The sequence below is a fragment of the Rhinolophus sinicus genome, chromosome 8, assembly GCF_057876585.1.
Source record: "Rhinolophus sinicus isolate RSI-liver-muscle chromosome 8, RSI-T2T, whole genome shotgun sequence".
NCBI classification, from domain to species: Eukaryota; Metazoa; Chordata; class Mammalia; order Chiroptera; family Rhinolophidae; genus Rhinolophus; species Rhinolophus sinicus.
In genome coordinates this window covers 45,312,049-45,331,250 of record NC_142508.1, presented here as the reverse complement: position 1 = coordinate 45,331,250, position 19,202 = coordinate 45,312,049, and the positions used below count along the sequence as shown (strand labels likewise).

The following is a 19,202-nucleotide window of genomic DNA, read 5'->3' as shown; positions in this document are numbered from 1 at the left end:
TTTTACTCATGCTAATAACCACATTTTTCACCCTGATGTACACAGATCCCATTGCACCATATGGATGTTGAAAATAGTTGATAAATACTGTTTAGATAATTGATAATCGCCAAAGATTTTTACATTTGTTTCATGAAGATTAATGTGTGGAGGTCCTTACCAGACAATAACTATGATTCAGTAATTTTTCAGAACCATTTTTGAAAGGCAATAAAAATCTATTTGAAGTTACGGTAATAAGCATATTCCATGATTTCTCAACTGTAGTAAAATTCCATTTTAATCTTTTTTAAAACACCATTTCACTGAATTTTTATTTTTAATTTCTTTTTACTTCAATAGAAAACTTGGAGGATACATAAATCAAGGGGTGGTTTTCTGATTTGTGGTGTGAAAGCTTACATAGAGGAAGGACTTGCAAAGTATGTGTTCTACAAACATGAAGAAAGAGGGTCTCCACATTTTAAGTTCATTGAGAAGATAGGAATGATAACTGCCGGAGCCAACAATACCAGTCTCTTGGGTCCCAGTGTCATAGAAATGAGCCCTGTACCTGATGCAGAGTTCAGCGAGCAAACCTTTATTGAAGTAGGTAGTGCACCAGGGAACCAGCAAGAAGGCAGGAGCTGGCTGGTTCCCCATAGGATTGTGTGTGAGGTTTTTTGGGCTATTTCGGAAGGGGGAGGGGAAGCTGGTGGACTGTCCCAGGATCCTTGTCACTATGGTCAGTAAACAATGTCTCCATATCATGGTCATCAGATGTCTGCTCAATCTTGTCTCATAATGGGGTTTGTTTTTTTCCAAGTTCTGTAAAAACGATGAGTTTTCCAATCTCTGGTTTTTCTTAAAATGATTACGAGAACATCCTGGTTATTTTACAAGGTCTGCTGATTGTGTTTTCTTCTCAGGTATATTCAGGATGTGGGCAGAGGAGAGTTAATCAGTGTCTCCAGCTCTTTCCCTTTACATTCATGACCTTATAGACAAGAGGAAGTCTGGTTTTAAAATGGAACCCTTCTTGTTATCTCTATGCTAGCTCAATAAGGGCCTCATTCTTCTGAGGCAGTTTTTCTAAGTACTGCCCAGAGACTTGTTCTTGTAATAACACCAGCCATGAAAAGGAGCAGCACCGAGGAGGTAGAGGCTGCTAGACCTTGATTTACTTAGACACCACCTCATGGGCAACAGATTTCCAATTTGGGACCAAGAGAAAGCACTTCAGTTGGTTAGAATTATCGAGCACATGTGATGTGTAGTTACGGGAGTAGAATATTTAAGAAAAATGTGGGTCGGGACCCCCATGGAAGGCAAGCTGGCTGAAGAAAATCTAGATGTGGAATTGATGTCAGCACCTCTTGAGCCCAAATGGCAGACGTTCCCAGCGCCTTCATCTCCCTCCACTTCTTTAATTTTTTTTTTTTTTTTTAGGAGTGTGCAGCTCACAGTGGCCCATGTGAGGATCGAATCAGCAACCTTGGTGTTATTAACACCACGCTCTAACCAGCTGAGCTAATCAGCCACCTCCCACCCCTACTTCAATGTCAGTCTGCATGGAGTGAGGGGAGCTCAGGGAAGTGAGCACAGCCCTGGTTGCTGGGAAGGTAGGGAGACTGGAAGGGTTTGTTCTGTGCTCTGCACCAAGAGCTATTATTTTCCAAAGTCTCAATCCATTTGAGTCCAAGCATTTAATTACTTAAAATAGTAAAACCTCAGTAAAATAGGAAGGGAAAAAAAACACCTTCAAAGTTTGAGAAGTTGGTATTAGTTATGAGGAAAACAGGATTGTACTTTACTGGAAGTTACGTTTCAGAAATTTCTGCAACATCTAGCCAGCACCACTTTCAGAATTGCCACAGCAAACAGAAATGGAGCTATTAATTTGCATATTTCATGTTAAAAATTGAGGGCATAATGCTACTGAAAATGTGAAAAGCTAGTTCTATTCTTTGCTTTTATTTGTCGGTAAGGTAATAGACATTGCATGGTTCTGGAGGTGTTTCAAAATTAGTATTTTGCTAGTTAAAAGCAAAGCCAGGGGCCGGCCCGGTGGCTCAGGCGGTTGGAGCTCCGTGCGCCTAACTCCGAAGGCCGCCGGTTCAATTCCCACATGGGCCAGTGCGTTCTCAACCACAAGGTTGCCAGTTCAACTCCTCTGAATCCCCTAAGGGATGGTGGGCTCTGCCCCCTGCAACTAAGATTGAACATGGCACCTTGAACTGAGCCGCCTCACTGATGGCTCAGTTGGTTGGAGCACTGGCTCTCAACCACAAGGTTGCCAGTTCTATTCCTCGAGTCCCGCAAGGGTTGGTGGGCAGCGCCCCCTGCAACTAGCAACTGCAACTGGACCTGGAGCTGAGCTGCGCCCTCCACAACTAAAACTGAAAAGGACAACTTGAAGCTGAACGGCATCCTCCACAACTAAGATTGAAAGGACAACAACTTGACTTGGAAAAAAAGTCCTGGAAGTACACACTGTACCCCAATAAAGTCCTGTTCCCTTCCCCAATAAAATCTTTTAAAAAAAAGCAAAGCCAAATATCTCCAGAAGAGTCCACGTTTTTACAAGTCTCACAATCTGCACTTGACACAAAGCATTCAGAAACAGGAAACAAAAGGATAGGTTAAAATGTCACATTTAATTTTCAAGTTTAAAATAGTCTTCCAAATAAACAAGAATAAAGATTTTTAAAATTGACATTGCAATATTATTTAGTAATTAATCACTTAAGCAAAAATACAGGATGCCATCCAGTATGTCGCAAACGTATTTGAGAAGTGTGCATTTAATGAAACATTTAAAGAAATTAAAATTTGTATCCAGGGAAGCAGAATTTTTATGTTTTTAGCAGTGTCTGAACTCTCCATCCCACAGCACAGGGCTGGCCCCAGGAAGCCCTGGAACCCAGCCGAGGGTGGCCTCCCTGCCCCCCAAGTGAATGGGGAACAGAAATGGAAATTATGTTCTAGTGCGAAGTTAGTATAAAATTGCAGACTCCGCACAGGCACAATTTACATGTCACATTTTAGTTTTCATCACCTACACAGACAACTCTGGCTCTTTGAATTAAATGAAAACCTGTAACCGTCTGGGGGCGTTGGGCGGGCTTCAGACTTTCAGGGATCCAACCACCGCCCACGATTCCAGTCCCATACCCCGCCTCTCTCCCAAGGTCATGCGCCCCTATTGGTTCACTAAATAAACTTTCACCTTGTGAAGGGGAACTACTGAATCTCTTCCTGCAATATAAGTGGCCCACCCTTCACTAATTCCGTACCTAGCCTGGCTCCAAAGGACACCGGACAGATTCACAGGAACCCAAAAGCAGACCACAGATGTTGGGGTGAGGCGGGGGACGGGGTCGGTTACAAATAGGCAAAGAAACCTCCAGATGCAGAACTTGGACATGAGCCCGCGCACCCAGGTCCCGCCCTTACCTGGATCACGCCCGCACCCGCCCCTCGCCCCAACCCGCCCCTTGCTGGCTCTGTGACACAAGCTGTGTGACTTTTGGCAAATTATTTCTCTGTTCTGTGGTTTCAGTCTCTGTGAATTGGGGGTAATAATGGCGCCAGCTTCTCAACTAATGAGTGAATTTGGAGAAAGCCCCAGCAATGCCCTGTCACTGAGGCACTATATGTAGAAGTGATTACTGCAAAGTATATCTTGCTAGATCCTCCTGGGCCCATAACCCATTGGGGCTTTCCTCCTCTCTTCCTCACAGTCCCCTTGCCTTCTGCCCCCACACCTGTTCCCAGGGTCTTGCCTCCATCGCAGGCCTCCCATGTTGCTGCTGCCCTGGGCAGGAAGTCCCAGGTCCCTTGCCTTGCTTTGCCTTTGAGGCCTCAATTTTCCTGTGGCATTTTTTTCGAGCCCCACCCACAATTGCCCCAGGCTGGCTGAAATAACCAGAACACCCTGAGTTTTTTCACACCAGGAGGACTTTGCAAAGGGGTCCCCCCACATGCTCCAGGAGGCCACTCTCCCCTGGCTTGCACACTCATGAATCCAAATATCTCCCCTGGAACCCTCACGCCCACAGGTCCCCACTGAGCTCACTATCTTTCCCTAATCGTTCTCCTCTCCTAAGTTCCCCATTGTACACCCAGTGACTGGGCCAGACCCAGAGTCCCCTGTGCCACTTCCCCAGACCCCTCCAAGCCTGTCAGTCTCCAGCCCTGCCCCTTCTGTTTCCTGACCCCTGACTCTGCCAGACCCCTCCTCTCCATCCCCATAGTCCCATCCTGGCTCAGCCCTCGTCCTCTCTACCTGAACCCTCACCCAGCCTCCTCTTTGCCTTTCAGCCTGTCCCCCTCATGGCCCCAAAGGGGTCTTCCTGCACCCAGGTTGACCCACCCCTCCATGGCTCACAGCCCTCCAGTGGTTCACCATGCCACCCCTCCCCTCAACAGAGTCCAGGATCCTCAGTTTGGTGAAGGATTCACCAAGCAGTCAATGTCCCAGGAGCCAAAGGCGCAGCATGTCCTGGAGATTGGAGGCAGAGGCCATGTGTGGTCCCCACATGGTCAGCTGTAGTTGGGTGACTGGGGCCTCTGGCCACCCTCCTCAACCCTTCCCTCCCCCTCTGGCCACCTTGCTGGCTCACCTGCTTCCCAGGGTGGGGTGTCCTCAGTGCAGGCACCAGGCAGAGGCCAGCAGCAGGAAGGCTGTCAGCGCTGTGGTCCCAAAGGCCTGGATTAATTACTCACATTTAGAAATTCTAAATGTGATCAATCTGAGGATCCCTTAACCAAGGATTGATTATTTTTCCACTGAGAAACAATCTCCCCTTGTTGTTTCTTTTTGTTTGTTTTTTTGTCTTTTTAAAAAATTTTATTAGTTTCAGGTGCACAAGAGAAAGCAATACTTAGACGTTTATCATTTATATCCCTCACACTGTGTGAACCCCCCTCCCCCATCCACTATCCCTCTGACATCGCACAGAGCCATTACATTTCCACTGTCTCTATTCCTAATGCTGTACTCCGCTTCTTGTAAGTATATACATACATATATATATGTATGTATATATATACATATATTATATATATATATATATATATGTATGTATATATATATATATATATATATATATATATATATATATATATATAATTATAGTTGGCATTCATTATTGTTCAGCTTCAGGTGTACAGTGCAGAGATCAGGCATCTACATCATCCCTGAGGTGGTCTCCCAAATGGGACACGTGTCCATCGGATACCCTACAAAATCTTTACATTATTGATTACATTCCCCAAATTAATTTTCAAAACCCCATGGCCATCTTGTGGTTACCGACCATTTTCTAAACACCTCCCCCTCCCCCTTACCCCCACCCCCTCCACCCATCTAGCAAGCCTCAGTTTTTCCTCTATGTCTCCAAATCTGTTTCTGATTAGTTCATTCACTTATTCTTTTCTTTCGATTCCGCATATAAGTGAGATCATATGGTATTTCTCTTTCTCTGTCTGACTTATTTCACTTAACATAATGTTCTCTAGGTCCATCCATGTTGTTGCAAATGGTAAGATTTCTTTCTTCTTTATGGCTACGTAATACTCCATTGTATAAATGTACCACAGTTTCTTAATCCAGTCATCTACCAATGGGCATTTCAGTTGTTTCCATGTCTTGGCTATTGTGTATAGTGCTGCAATAAACATAGGAGTGCATAAAGATTTTTGAATTGGAGTTTTGGATTTCTCCGGATAGATACCTAGGAGTGGAATTGCTGGATCATAAGGTAGTTCCACTTTCAGATTTTTGAGATACCTCCATACTGTTTTCCATAGTGGCTGCACCAATCTACATTCCCACCAACAGTGCACAAGCGTTCCCTTTTCTCCACATCAGCGCCAGCACTTGTTGTTTGTTGATTTATTGACAATAGCCATTTTGACTGGGGTGATGTGGTATCTCATTGTGGTTTTTATTTGCATTTCTCTGATGGTTAGTGAGGTTGAGCATTTCTTCATATGTCTGTGTGCCAGCTGTATGTCCTTTTTAGAAAAATGTCTCTTCATGTCCTCTGCCCATTTTTTAATTGGGTTGTTAGTTTTTTTGGAGTTGAGTTGAGAGAGTTTTTTATAAACTTGTTATATTAACCCGTTATCAGATATATCATTGGCAAATATCTTTTCCCATTCAGTAGGATCCCTTTTTGTTTTATTGATGGTTTCCTTTGCTGTGAAAAAACTTTTTAGTTTGATGTAATCCCACATGTTTATTTTTTCTCTTACTTCCCTCGCACGAGGGGATATATCAGTAAAAATCTTACTCCGGGTGATGCCTGTGAAGTTTATTTCTATATTTTCTTCTAGGAATTTTATGGTTTCAGATCTTACATTTAAGTCTTTAAGCCATTTTGAATTTATTTTTGTATATGGTGTAAGGAGGTGGTCCAGCTTCATTTTTTTGCATGTGTCTGTCCAAGTTTCCCAGCACCATTTATTGAATAGACTGTCTTTACCCTACCATACATTCTTGCTTCCATTGTCGTAGATTAAATGGCCATATAGGCATGGATTTATTTCTGGACTCTCTATTCTGTTCCATTTATCTATGTGTCTGTTTTTATGCCGGTACCATGCTGTTTTGATTACTGTAGCCTTGTAGTATAGTTTGATGTCAGGTATTGTTATACCTCCCACTTTGTTCTTATTTCTCAAGATTGCTGAGGCTATCCGGGTTTTTTTATGGTCCTATATAAATTTTAGGATTATATATTCTATTTCTGTGAATAATGTCATTGGTAGTTTGATAGGAATTGCATTGAATATGTATATTGCCTTAGGCAGTATGGACATTTTAACTATATTAATTCTTCCTATCCATGAACATGGTATGTGTTTCCATCTATTTGTATCTTTCATTTCTTTCTTCAGTGTCTTATAATTTTCTGCGTACATATCTTTTACTTCTTTGGTTAAATTTATTCCCAGGTATTTTATAGTCTTTGGAGCAATTGTAAATGGGATTGCTTTTTTAATTTCTCCTTCTGATGTTTTATTATTGGTATATACAAATGCAACTGATTTCTGAATATTAATTTTGTATCCTGCTACTTTACTAAATTCATCTATCAGCTCTAATAGTTTCTTGGTGGAGTCTGCCCCGACCAGCGGGGCATTCAACAGGGACCGAAGGGAGACACCCTGAAAAGAGAAAATAGGAGGCGCGAAGAAATGGAGGCAAGACAAAGTTCTGATCAAGCCTCAAATTTTTTATTGCAGCTACAAGATTATATGGGTTAGGGTAAACTGGGCGGGGAGTGAATGAGGAAGGAGAGAGCGGAATGAGGAAGGGGCTTTACTTATCAGAGACGTGACCTTTTAAGGGCAAACTGACTGTTCCAGGAATTAGGTCATGTGCTGCCGGATAGCATAGTTTCTCTGAGTCAGGCTCCTACATCTCCTCTCTCTTTATCTTTTTAAGAGAGTGAGCCTTAACCAAGACGGGAACTCAGGGGTCTCAGACGGCCCGAATAACGCACAAGGCGTAGCCTCTGGTGTCTTTTTTGGACCAGGGGTGAGGCAATTGTTTTGACTTAGACACCAACCCCTATGCAGTCTGGACATGAGTTCAGGGAGAGCTGAGATTGGGTCAGTCGGGACCCTCCCTTGCAGTACCCAGTCGCTGCAGCCGTCTGGTGCTCAAGCCCTTTAGATCGGGCCAACACATTTTCAGCCACCGTGTCTGCTACAAGTTTATATAGCTGGAGCCCGTATGATTACCTTCCGAATGGTCATTTGCGGCCAGACGTTGATAATGAATATGGATAGGTTTGGCCAAAATGTTGTCTATTTGTTGTTTGATGAATCCTGTCAGTTTATTAAATGCCCAAGGTCCGAGGGAGACAAGTAGGAGTAATCCTAGAATGGGACCAAGGATGGGGAGGAGGGCAGGCAAGAGACCATGAAAACTGGTTAGAAAGGGGTTGTCAAGAAGTTGTTTTTTGCGTTGAAGAAGATCTTCTTGGAGTCTCTTGACCTTGTCTCGCACTATGCCGGATTTGTTGGCATAGAAGCAGCATCGTTCCTGTAAAGCTAAACAGATTCCCCCTTGTTCCGCTGTTAGAAGATCAAGCCCTCGTCTGTTTTGGAGTACTACTTCTGCTAAGGAATCGACCTGGTCTTGAAGGTCATTAATAGTATCTGATAGTGTGGTAACATCATCAATAAGTTGGAGAGAAAGCTGTTGATAAGTGTTTACAGACACTCCTACCCCGGCAGCACCTGTGGCCATAGCGGCGGTTATACCTAGTCCTGCCATAAGGGGAATAAATGCGAGGGCCCGTTTCTGTCGTCCAGGGAAAAGATCAAGGGCTGGTATAGGAAGTGACTGATCTCCAGGTAGAATATCTATATCTGGTAAGAGAAAAGCCAGCGCACAGAGGCCAGTCCAATTATCATCGTTTTGCATGAGCCAATCAATTTGATTTTTAGTATAAGGGAGGATGATCCGATTAGGATCTTTTCTGAAATGTAATCGACTCTTTTCTCTCCCTATTTGGATGATGTTGGCTGTTAATGTGGGATAGGGAGTAAGAACCTTGGCGGGCGAAGAGGGTAAATGAATCCACAATAGGGGGGCCTCTTGCCATAGTACCGCCGTTGGAGAGTGAGGGGTGGCACATATGATAAGCGAAAAGGGTTGGTGGTAAGATATGTGTTTAATCTGTTGTTGTTCAATGGCTAATTGTATTATTTGAAGGGATTGGTGAGCTTCTGGAGTAAGCGAACGCGGAGAGAGAGGATTAGGATCTCCCTGTAAGATATCAAATAATGGTTTTAACTGTCCTGTAGTGAGCCTGAGATATGGCCGGAGCCAGTTAATGTCTCCCAAGAATTTTTGAAAATCATTGAGTGTACGGAGATGGGATGTTTTTAGCACAATCTTTTGAGTGGTAATAAGATTGGAATTGAGCTCGAAGCCAAGATAATAGTAGGGATCTTGTATTTGAATCTTGTTAGGAGCGATTTGGAGGCCAAATTGGGCAAGATTTTTAGTAAGTTCCAGGCAGCATTGGAGAACCTTTTCGGAGGATGCCCCGGCCAAAAGGATGTCATCCATGTAATGGATGATGTAAATAGAGGGCCACTGAGTGCGAAGAGGGTCAACTGCTTGGGCCACAAATTTTTGGCATAGTGTAGGGCTATTGGCCATGCCTTGTGGAAGGACCTTCCATTGATAGCGAGGCATGGGTCCTTTGAAATTAATGACTGGGAGACTAAAGGCAAATCTCTCTTTGTCTTGGGGATGGAGGGGAATGGTGAAAAAGCAGTCTTTTAGATCAATAATAATTTTGGCGTGATTGGCTGGTATGGCAACAGGGGAGGGGAGGCCAGGTTGAAGGGCCCCCATGGCAAACATAGTTTTATTAATTTCACGGAGGTCTTGGAGAAGTCTCCAGGCTCCACTCTTTTTTTTAATAACAAATATAGGAGTGTTCCACGGGGAGGTGGTAGGCTCAAGATGTCCGGCCGCCAGTTGTTCCTGCACTAACTGTGTGGCAGCTGTGAGTTTTTCTGAATTAAGTGGCCATTGGTCTACCCATACAGGCTCATCCGATTTCCATCTAATTTTGTCTGCATGGGGTACAGGGAAGTCAATGGCCGCTAGGAGAAATTTTGGTCGGGATGTCCCAGACCTGTCCGATTATTGTTGGTTATAACAGTTATGGGATGTTTGATGCCTTGTCCCGACTTTCCAAGCCCCTGTCCTGGGACAAAGCCTTGGTTGAGCATTTGTTGTGTGACTACTTCATTGGGGCTACACATGATAAGCTTTAACTGGGAAAGTGTATCGCGTCCCCAGAGGTTAACGGGCAGCCCTGGGATGATATAAGGTTGGACGTGGCCGGTATTACCTTCACTGTCTGCCCAAGTGAGAAGTTTTGTACTCTGTCTAGGGTTAGTAGACTGACCGATGCCCTTTAGATGGGTGGAGGCAACAGTGGTAGGCCACGAGGCAGGCCAGAAGTGAGAGGCGATGACCGTAGCGTCAGCCCCAGTGTCAATGAGTCCTTCAAAGGGTTTATTGTCTAATTTTAGAGTGAGTAGGGGTCTGTCAGGGGTAATTTGTTGTATCCAGTAGGTATCTGAGGCCCCAAAGGCAGAGTGTAGTCTGGGGTGAGGGAGGTTAGACTTAGTGGAGGAATCTAAGGGAAGTAAAATAAGTTGAGCTATTCTCTGGCCTTGTTGAATAGTAACCGGCCCGTTAGGCCCTGAGGCCAGGAGAGTAATGATCCCCGTGTAATCTTGGTCAATTACTCCCGGGATAATATTAATCCCCGCTAGAGCTGAACTACCGCGCCCAAGGACTAGCCCGAAGGTATTGGGTGGTAGAGGCCCATGGGCATTGGTAGGGAGGAGTTGTATGCCTTGATCAGGGGTTAATAATGCTGGGGTGGGGGACAAGAGGTCCAATCCTGCACTGCCTGGGGTGGCTCTGCAAAGGGAGGTAATGGAGACTGGGACTGAGGAACAAACCGTATTGCCCCTGGTTTGTTCTGGGGACTTGGGGCCAGGGGCTGGCCCCGTTGGGGGTTTCCCGACCTGGGGGGAATTGGGTTACCCATAGCATCTACCTTGGAGTGACAGTCTCTAGCCCAATGTTTGCCGCGTTTACAGCGAGGACAGATAGTGGAAGGTGGCTGACGGGGCTGTTTGTCTCTAGGGCATTCCCGGACAAAATGACCAGGCTGTTTACAATTGTAACAGGATTTTTGATTGTCCTGTGTGAAGCTTTTTAGTGCGGCTCCAATGGCTAGACCGATGGCGTGAGACGCCCCGACACCAGAACAAAGTTTAATATAGTCTGAGAGGGAGCCATTGCGATGGGGGCGGATGGCGTCTTGGCAGGTGGCATTGGCATTTTCAAATGCAAGATGTTTAATAAAGGCGCTATCTGACTCTTTTTTTCCAATTAAGCGCTCGGCAGCCTCAGTTAGGCGGCTGATGAAATCGCAATAGGATTCGTCAGGCCCTTGATGGATTTTGGCCAAGGAGGTGCTGGCGGGCCCTTTGGGTGGAAGTTTACGCCAGGCCTTGAGGCCGGCATTTTGGACCTGAGCTAACAAGCCTGGGGGGAAGGCGGCCTGAGTCTCATTGGTGTTACAGGGCGGTCGGCCGAGAAGGCGATCTCTAGTCCAGGAGCGGGAGGACTGGCTCTGAGTATTTCGTTCAGCCATTTTTCGTGTGTTTTCCACGTACTCTGTGCGCCATAAAACAAAATCACCGCCAGACAGGGCGGCGTGAGCTAAAGTGAACCAATCATTTGGCGTTAGCCAACGGTCGGTGAGGCTTTCCAGCAAGGCTACCGTGAAGGGAGCCACAGGGCCATATGTGTGGACCGCAGCCTTTAAGTCTTTTAAATATTTAATGTTTAAAGGGCGGTAGCGCTGTCTATCTCTTGGGGGTTCCGTTTCTTCCTTTGAGGGGGGGTTATCTTGTTCCTCAGCCTCATTATCAGACTCCTCCGCGGTATCCTCCTCTTGGGGGTCCTCAGGGGTCTGAGTATCAGGACCTACCTCTGCAGCCTGTCTGCGAGTGACCGGAAAAGCGAGGACAGGTCTTTGTTTAGGAGCTCGTTTTAGGGGTAGACGGGGGGAAAAGGGCAGCCCAGAGAGTGCAGCAAGTTCAGCCTCAAGGGCACGGAGTTCTTTGAGAAGACTAATGTGTTGACGTTTTTCCTGGAGGGCCTCTCGAAGAGAGGCAATCTGTTGTGTTAGGGAAGCGGCTGTTTGAGTAGAGGGATATCTATAGACACGGAGTCATTTTCAGACGGGGGACGGGACGATTCCTTTAAGAGGCTCTCCCCCTTTTTTATAACTTCTCTAACATCCGGGTCATGGGAGTGAACCCTGAGGACGTCATTTATGAGATTCCAGTAAGTAAAAGTAGAAACGGGGACCTTTTCAGGCCCAAAGGCTTTATAAAAATCTTGGAACGCATCGCCGACGCGCTTCCAAATCCTAATATCAATCGTTCCTTCTTGGGGGAACCAGGGGGCAAATATCTGTCAGAAACTCGAAAAATTCACGGAGATCCTTTTTTCTAGCCTTAATTCCACGCACCTTGAGGGAACTCTTTAACCCAGAAATGAACAGTTCATGAGAACTTAATGTCTGACCCATGGTCCCCTTCTCGGCCCTTCAATCAACAAGCGAAACAATCAGATGCCCATCTGGCCGTGACCCTCGCGGGACTAAATCTGTCTTAGCTAAGGCGCTTCGGTATAAATCCCCGAACTGGTGGACCGGAGTCCAGTCGCCGTTATGCCGTATGACAGAACCGGAACCACAGATTAGGGCCCAAGCAAGCTCCGTGACAAGAAGTCGTGGAACTATCACTCATTCACACATTCATTCGACCGAGGGGTAATATTACATCTAAAATCATCCCAAAACATCTATTTTCGTCTGTCTGCTTACCTCTATCAGATCAGGCTCATGGATCGGCTTGTATCCGCGGAGATCAGGAAACGAGTCAGGCTCGCGCGGTAAAATCGCGTGGAGACTCACCAACGCGTCCGGCCGGACTTAAGGCAGACAGTTTTTCAAGGGGTCTGGGATCTTCGGGCCCCACGTTGGGCGCCAGAAATGCCCCGACCAGCGGGGCATTCAACAGGGACCGAAGGGAGACACCCTGAAAAGAGAAAATAGGAGGCGCGAAGAAATGGAGGCAAGACAAAGTTCTGATCAAGCCTCAAATTTTTTATTGCAGCTACAAGATTATATGGGTTAGGGTAAACTGGGCGGGGAGTGAATGAGGAAGGAGAGAGCGGAATGAGGAAGGGGCTTTACTTATCAGAGACGTGACCTTTTAAGGGCAAACTGACTGTTCCAGGAATTAGGTCATGTGCTGCCGGATAGCATAGTTTCTCTGAGTCAGGCTCCTACAGGAGTCTTTAGGGTTCTCTATATATAGTAGCATATCATCTGCATATAATGACAATTTTACTTGCTCCTTACCGATTTGGATGCCTTTTATTTCTTTTTCTTGTCTGATTGCTGTGGCTAGAACATCCAGCACTATGTTGAATAGAAGTGGAGAAAGTGGGCAACCTTGCCTTGTTCCTGATCTTAAGGGGAATGGTTTTAGCTTTTCCCCATTGAGTATGATGTTAGCTGTGGGTTTATCATATATGGCCTTTATTATGTTGAGATATGATCCCTCTATTCCCACTTTCTTAAGGATTTTTATGATAAATGGCTGCTGGATTTTATCAAATGCTTTTTCTGTGTCTATTGATACGATCATGTGATTTTTATTTTTCATTTTATTAATGTGGTGTATCACATTAATTGATTTGCGGATGTTGAACCACCCTTGCATACCAGGGATGAATCCCACTTGATCATGGTGTATGATCTTTTCAATGTATTGATGAATTCTGTTTGCTAATATTTTGTTGAGGATTTTTGCATCTATGTTCATTAGCGATAACGGCCTGTAGTTTTCTTTTTTTGTGGTGTCTTTGTCTGATTTTGGGATCAGGGTGACAGTGGCTTCATAAAAAGTGTTTGGGAGTCTTCCCCCTTGTGGATTTTTTGGAAGAGCTTGAGGAGAATAGGTGATAATTCTTTTTTGTACGTTTTGTAAAATTCACCTGTAAAGCCATCTGGTCCAGGGCTTTTGTTTGTTGGGAGATTGTTGCTTACTGATTCAATTTCCCTGGTGGTAATCAGTCTATTCAGGTTTTCTGTTTCTTCTTGAGTTAGCCTTGGAAGGTTGTACGCCTCTAGAAAATTGTCCATTTCTTCCAGATTGTCAAATTTGTTGGCATATAGTTGCTCATAGTAATTTCTTAAAATTTTTTGTATTTCTGCGGTGTCTGTTCTCACTTCTCCTCTTTCATTTCTGATTTTATTAATTTGGGTCCTCTCTCTCTTTTTTTTAATGAGTCTGGCTAAAGGTTTGTCAATTTTGTTTATCTTCTCTAAGAACCAACTCTTGGATTCATTGATCTTTTGTATTGTTTTTCTGGTTTCTATTTCATTTATTTCCGCTCTGATCTTTATTATCTTCTTCCTTGTACTCCCTTTGGGCTTATTTTGTTGTTCTTCTTCCAGATCCCTTAAGTGTGAAGATAAACTGTTGATTAGTGATGTTTCTTGTTTCTTTAGGTGGGCCTGCAATGCTATGAATTTCCCTCTTAGGACTACTTTCGCGGCATCCCATAGATTTTGGGTCATTGTGTTTTCATTTGCATTTGTCTCGAGATATCTTTTGATTTCTTCCTTGATCTCCTGCTTGACCCATTCATTATTTAGTAACATGTTATTCAGCCTCCATGATTTGTGTGTCTTCCAGTTTTTTTTCTGTAGTTCATTTCTAATTTCATAGCACTGTGGTCAGAGAAGACAATTGGTATGATTTCAATTTTCTTAAATTTATCAAGACTTGTTTTGTGGCCTAACATATGGTCTATCTTGGAAAATGTTCCATGTGCGCTTGAGAAGAACATGTATTCTGCAGCATTGGGGTGAAATGCTCTGAAAATATCGATTAAATCCAAGTGATCCAATGTATTATTTAAGGCTGTTGTTTCCATATTGATTTTCTGTCTGGAAGACCTGTCCCTTGTTGTCAGGGGTGTGTTGAAGTCCCCTACTATGATAGTGTTACTGTTTGATCTCTGTCTTTATGTCAGTCAATATCTGTTTTATATATTTAGGTGCTCCTATGTTGGGTGCATAGATGTTTACTAGGGTTATGTCCTCTTGTCAGATCGATCCCTTTATTATTATATAGTGCCCATCTTTGTCTTTTAATATGGTCTTCATTTTAAAGTCTATTTTGTCAGAAATAAGTATTGCAACTCCAGCTTTTTTCTCATTTCCATTTGCATGAAATATCTTACTCCAACCCTTCACTTTTAGCCTGTGTGTGTCTTTTGATCTGAGGTGAGTCTCTTGTATACAGCATATACAAGGGTCTTGCTTTCTTATCCACTCAGCCATCCTATGTCTCTTGATTGGAGCATTTAATCCATTTACATTTAAAGTGATTATTGATAAGTACATAGTTATTGCCATTTTTAAATTTGTAGTTAGATTGTTTTCATCTTTCTTCTATTTATAGAAGTCCTTTTAGTATTTCTTGCAATGCTGACTTGGTGGTAATAAATTCCTTTAGCTTATTCTTTTCTGGGAAGCTCTTTATCTCTCCATCAACTTTAAATGATAGCCTTGCTGGATAAAGCAATCTAGGTTGTAGGCCTTTGTTTTCCATCACTTTGAGTATCTCCTGCCACTCCTTCCTGGCCTTCAATGTGTCTGCAGAGAAGTCATTTAATAGTCTTATGGGAGTTCCCTTGTATGTAACCCTCTGTCTTTCTCTTGCTGCTTTTAGGATTCTCTCTTTGTCTTTAACCTTTGCCATTTTAACTATAATGTGTCTTGGTGTGGACCTGTTTGGGTTTATCCTGGTTGGCACTCTCTGCACTTCCTGGGCTTGTATGTTGGTTTCCTTCATCAGGTTAGGGAAGTTTTCGGACATTATTATTTCAAATATGTTCTCAATCCCTGCTTCCTCTCTTCACCTTCTGGTATTCCTATGATGCGCTTGTTGTTGCGCTTGATGTTATCCCATAGGTCTCTTAAACCATCTTCATTGTTTTTTATTCTTTTTTCTTTCTGTTGTTCTGTTTGGGTGATCTTTGCTAACTTGTCTTCTAAGTCGCTGATTCAATCCTCTGCTTCATCTAATCTGCTGTTAATTCCTTCAAGTGAGTTCTTTGTTTCTGTAATTGTGTTCTTTAGTTCTAACTGGTTGTTCGTTATGATTTCTACATCCTTCTTGATATCATCTCTAAGCTCCTTAAACATTCTTATCATCAGTGTTCTGAACTCTGTCTCTGATAGGTTGGTACCTCCGTTTCATTTGGTTCCATTTCTGGAGGTTTCTTCTGTTCTTTTATTTGGGACATGTTTCTTTGTTTCCCCATTCTGGCTGACTCTCTGTGTTTGCTTCGATGTATTGGGTAGATCCCCTAGAGTTCTTAGTTCTTGCTGGGTTATCTTATGTAGTATGTGTCCTTTATATTTGACTTGCACTACTTCATTCTTCTCCTCTGTGTGTGCTCCAAAGGTGACTCTTGTGTTGTGTATATTGTCCTGTTAAAGATCTTTAATTGCTTTTCACTTGTGAGTAGGTGGGTTTAACTCCTAGGTTGACTAGTTGTGAGACTTGGCTCTGCCCACCGCAGGGTGTTCTGCTGCGTGAGGGTTGACCGCTTAAATGTGGTTTGGCCTCTATGGGCTCTTGTGCCTGTAAAGAATTCCCTCCGGGTGTGTCACTTGTAGGTCAAACTCGGTAGTACTCTGGCTTGGTCTAGAGTTGACCTCTGGATATGTTGAATCTCGTGCCTCTTAAGCTGGGCCCTGATATGGCAATTTCAGAACAGAGCAAATCACCAAGCACAACAACAACAATAAAGAAAAAATCAGATACATTCACATGTAAAAACAACCAACAACCCCCACTCAACACAGGCAAAGATATCAAAGATATAAAGACAAAACAAAACAAAACAAAAAGCAGCGCCAGTCTTGGCTTAAGCCCACCAAGTAATCTCCAGGTTGTCCTCTGCTGTACCAAAGAGTCCCCTGCGTATTGTGCAGGCAGAGCCGGTCACCTGGTGCCCAGAGTGACGTTGGGACTGCAGATTTAGATGTGTGGGGCTGAGGGGTCTGGACGGTATTTTTTATAAAGCCAGTGCAGTTTCTGCCCTTGCCTGCACATATGCACACTGAGAGTAGCACCACCAACCCTGTGTCCAGTTCTCCTGAATCTTAGGGCACTTCTTCCGTGTGTGTGTGTGTGTGTGTGTGTGTGTGTGTGTGTGTGTGGCAGACAGGAGATTTCTGAGCTGCTGAAAGCTGGGAGCTGCGTCTGCCGTCTGCCGCTTACTGCTGATCCCTGGGAGTGCCTCCAGTTGTAATTGCCCCGCCCTAGGCAGGCCAGAAAGGGTGGGGGCTGGGGATGGAGGGGTCTTCTCTTTCCCAGCCCAGCTGTGTCACACTCTTCCCACAGGCCAGAAAAGGTGGTGGCTGGGGGCAGAGGAGTCCCCTCTTTCCTAGCCCAGCAAAAACCACACTCCTCCCAGCCTCCTCCCTGGGCCAGAGCCGCCTGCCAGTCTTCCCAGAGCCTGAGCACCCCAAGGCTCCTCTGCAATCTGACACCAATCCTCAGTTCAGGGGCCAGTTCAAGTCTCTGGAATGGCGGGGGTAGGATTGGAAGAGCAGGGGGAGGGGCCCAGGTATGGAGTTTGTGTCCTTTGTGCGGCCTAGGGCTTAACTGGAGATATCAGCTGAGGTTATTGCCTCAAATGCTAGATATGCTGCCCCCTCGGTGGGAGAGATCAGCTGTGGGACGCAGGGAAAGAGCCCACCTCCTGGCTTTTGTGTTCTCTGTTCCGTCCTGGGATCTCCTGCGTCTCTGCAGCTGCGGATGTCGGCCGCATCCCCACAGCCACAGATGCTCCGCTCCCTTCCCTCTTCCCCTGCTCGCCCAATTTTCCCCACCTGCAAGTGATCCTTGCATGAGACTCTTAGCTGTTCTGTGTGATGAGCAGAGAGTCCTTTGATGGGTTATAAATGTCCCGTTTCTAATAAGATCTGGAGGAGAACGCAAAAAGTGCGCCCTGTTGCTGCCATTCCTATATCTCCACTTGTTTTAAAGTCTATAATTTTCATAATCTTGGGAGGTTCTCTATAAAACCATCATGGTCCAGTAGGTACCATAGAATAGTTAATTGGGAAAAACTTTACATATGTAATGAGATTAGGGTCCTTACTAAAGGCCTCTTATCTTCAGTGATTACCAGAGTATATATAATGGAGAGAGAAGTTATCCCTGCTTTCAATCTTGGAAAAACTTTATCCAAGAGTAAAATCCTAATAAACATCAGAGAAGTCAGCTTTCCGTGAACCACTATAATTGTGGGAAAGTCTCTGGTCAAAGCTCAAATCTTATATATCAGAATATTCATACTGTAGAGAAGACTGACAAATGTAGTGAAAGTGGCAAATCCTTGAACCAATCTTTAAATCTTACTGAACATCAGAATATTCATACTGGGGATGAACCCTGCAAATGTAATCAGTATGGGAGAGTATTTAGGCAATTACCCAATTTAAACAGATGTAGGAAAATCCATATTGGAGAGAAATCTTACAAATGTAAAAAATGTAAAGCCTTTAATTGGCATTCAAATCTTATTCAACATCAGAGAATTTATACTGGAGAGAAGCCGCACAAATGTAGAGAATGTGGCATAACCTTTAACCATTGCTCAAACTTTACCATCCATCTGAGAATCCATACTGGAGAGAAACCTTACAAATGTAGAAAATGTGGCAAAGCCTTTAACCGAAGTTCAAACTGTACTCAACATCAGAGAATTCATACTGGAGAGAAGCCTTAGAAATGTAATGAATGTGGCAAAGCTTTTAACCAGTATATGTACCTTATTCAACATGTGCCAATTTATTCTGGAGTGAAGACTTACAAATGAAGAGAATGTTGCAAAGCTTATAATTACTGCTCAAGCCCTATCCAATATCAGAGAATTCGTAGTGTAGAGCAACAATAAAAATGTAAACAAAATAGCCAAACCTTTACTCAGCATTCACAGCATAAACAGCATATGAGAATTCATAATGTAGAGAAACCATAAACCTGTAAAGAGTATGACAAGCACTTCAGCTCATACTTAATATCAGAGAATGCATAGTGGAGAGACATTCTACATTTGTAATAAATGATAAAAGACCTTTGTCCAAAATATAAACTTTAGAAAACTCCACAGAATTCATGCTGGAAAGTGACTTTAAAAATGTGGGAAAGCATGTAATCAAAAATGGAAATTAAGGGCTAGCTGGGTCGCTGTGTGGCTCAGGTGGTTGGAGCGCTGTGCTCATAACACTGAGGTCACCGGTTCGATTCCCATATAGGCCAGTGAGCTGCACCCTCTACAACGAGGTTGAGAACAACAGCTTGACTTGGAGTTGGGGAAGGAGTAAAGGGAAAAAGAAAAAAAATAATAAAACAGAGAATTCACAGTAAAAGTAGTAAGTCAGCAACACTTTACAGATACAACTTTAAATCACAATACTTTTTATAGAGAGAAACCCAAACTTAAAAAACCTAGATAACTTAATACTTATTCATATACATCAAAGTTTATGTGATGG

The 19,202-nt window shown here is 43.9% G+C and overlaps 1 protein-coding gene across 1 annotated transcript in view; it reads left to right on the top strand.

Moving 5' to 3' along the window:
- The window catches only part of LOC109458072 (uncharacterized), a 34,955-nt gene extending 16,417 nt beyond the window's left edge, over positions 1 to 18,538 (top strand). The window contains 1 exon segment of the mRNA XM_019751430.3: positions 17,971 to 18,538. Within this exon segment, the coding sequence (XP_019606989.3) occupies positions 17,971 to 18,523 (553 nt within the window). The 3' untranslated portion in view covers positions 18,524 to 18,538.
- Positions 18,539 to 19,202: the final 664 nt, after the last annotated feature.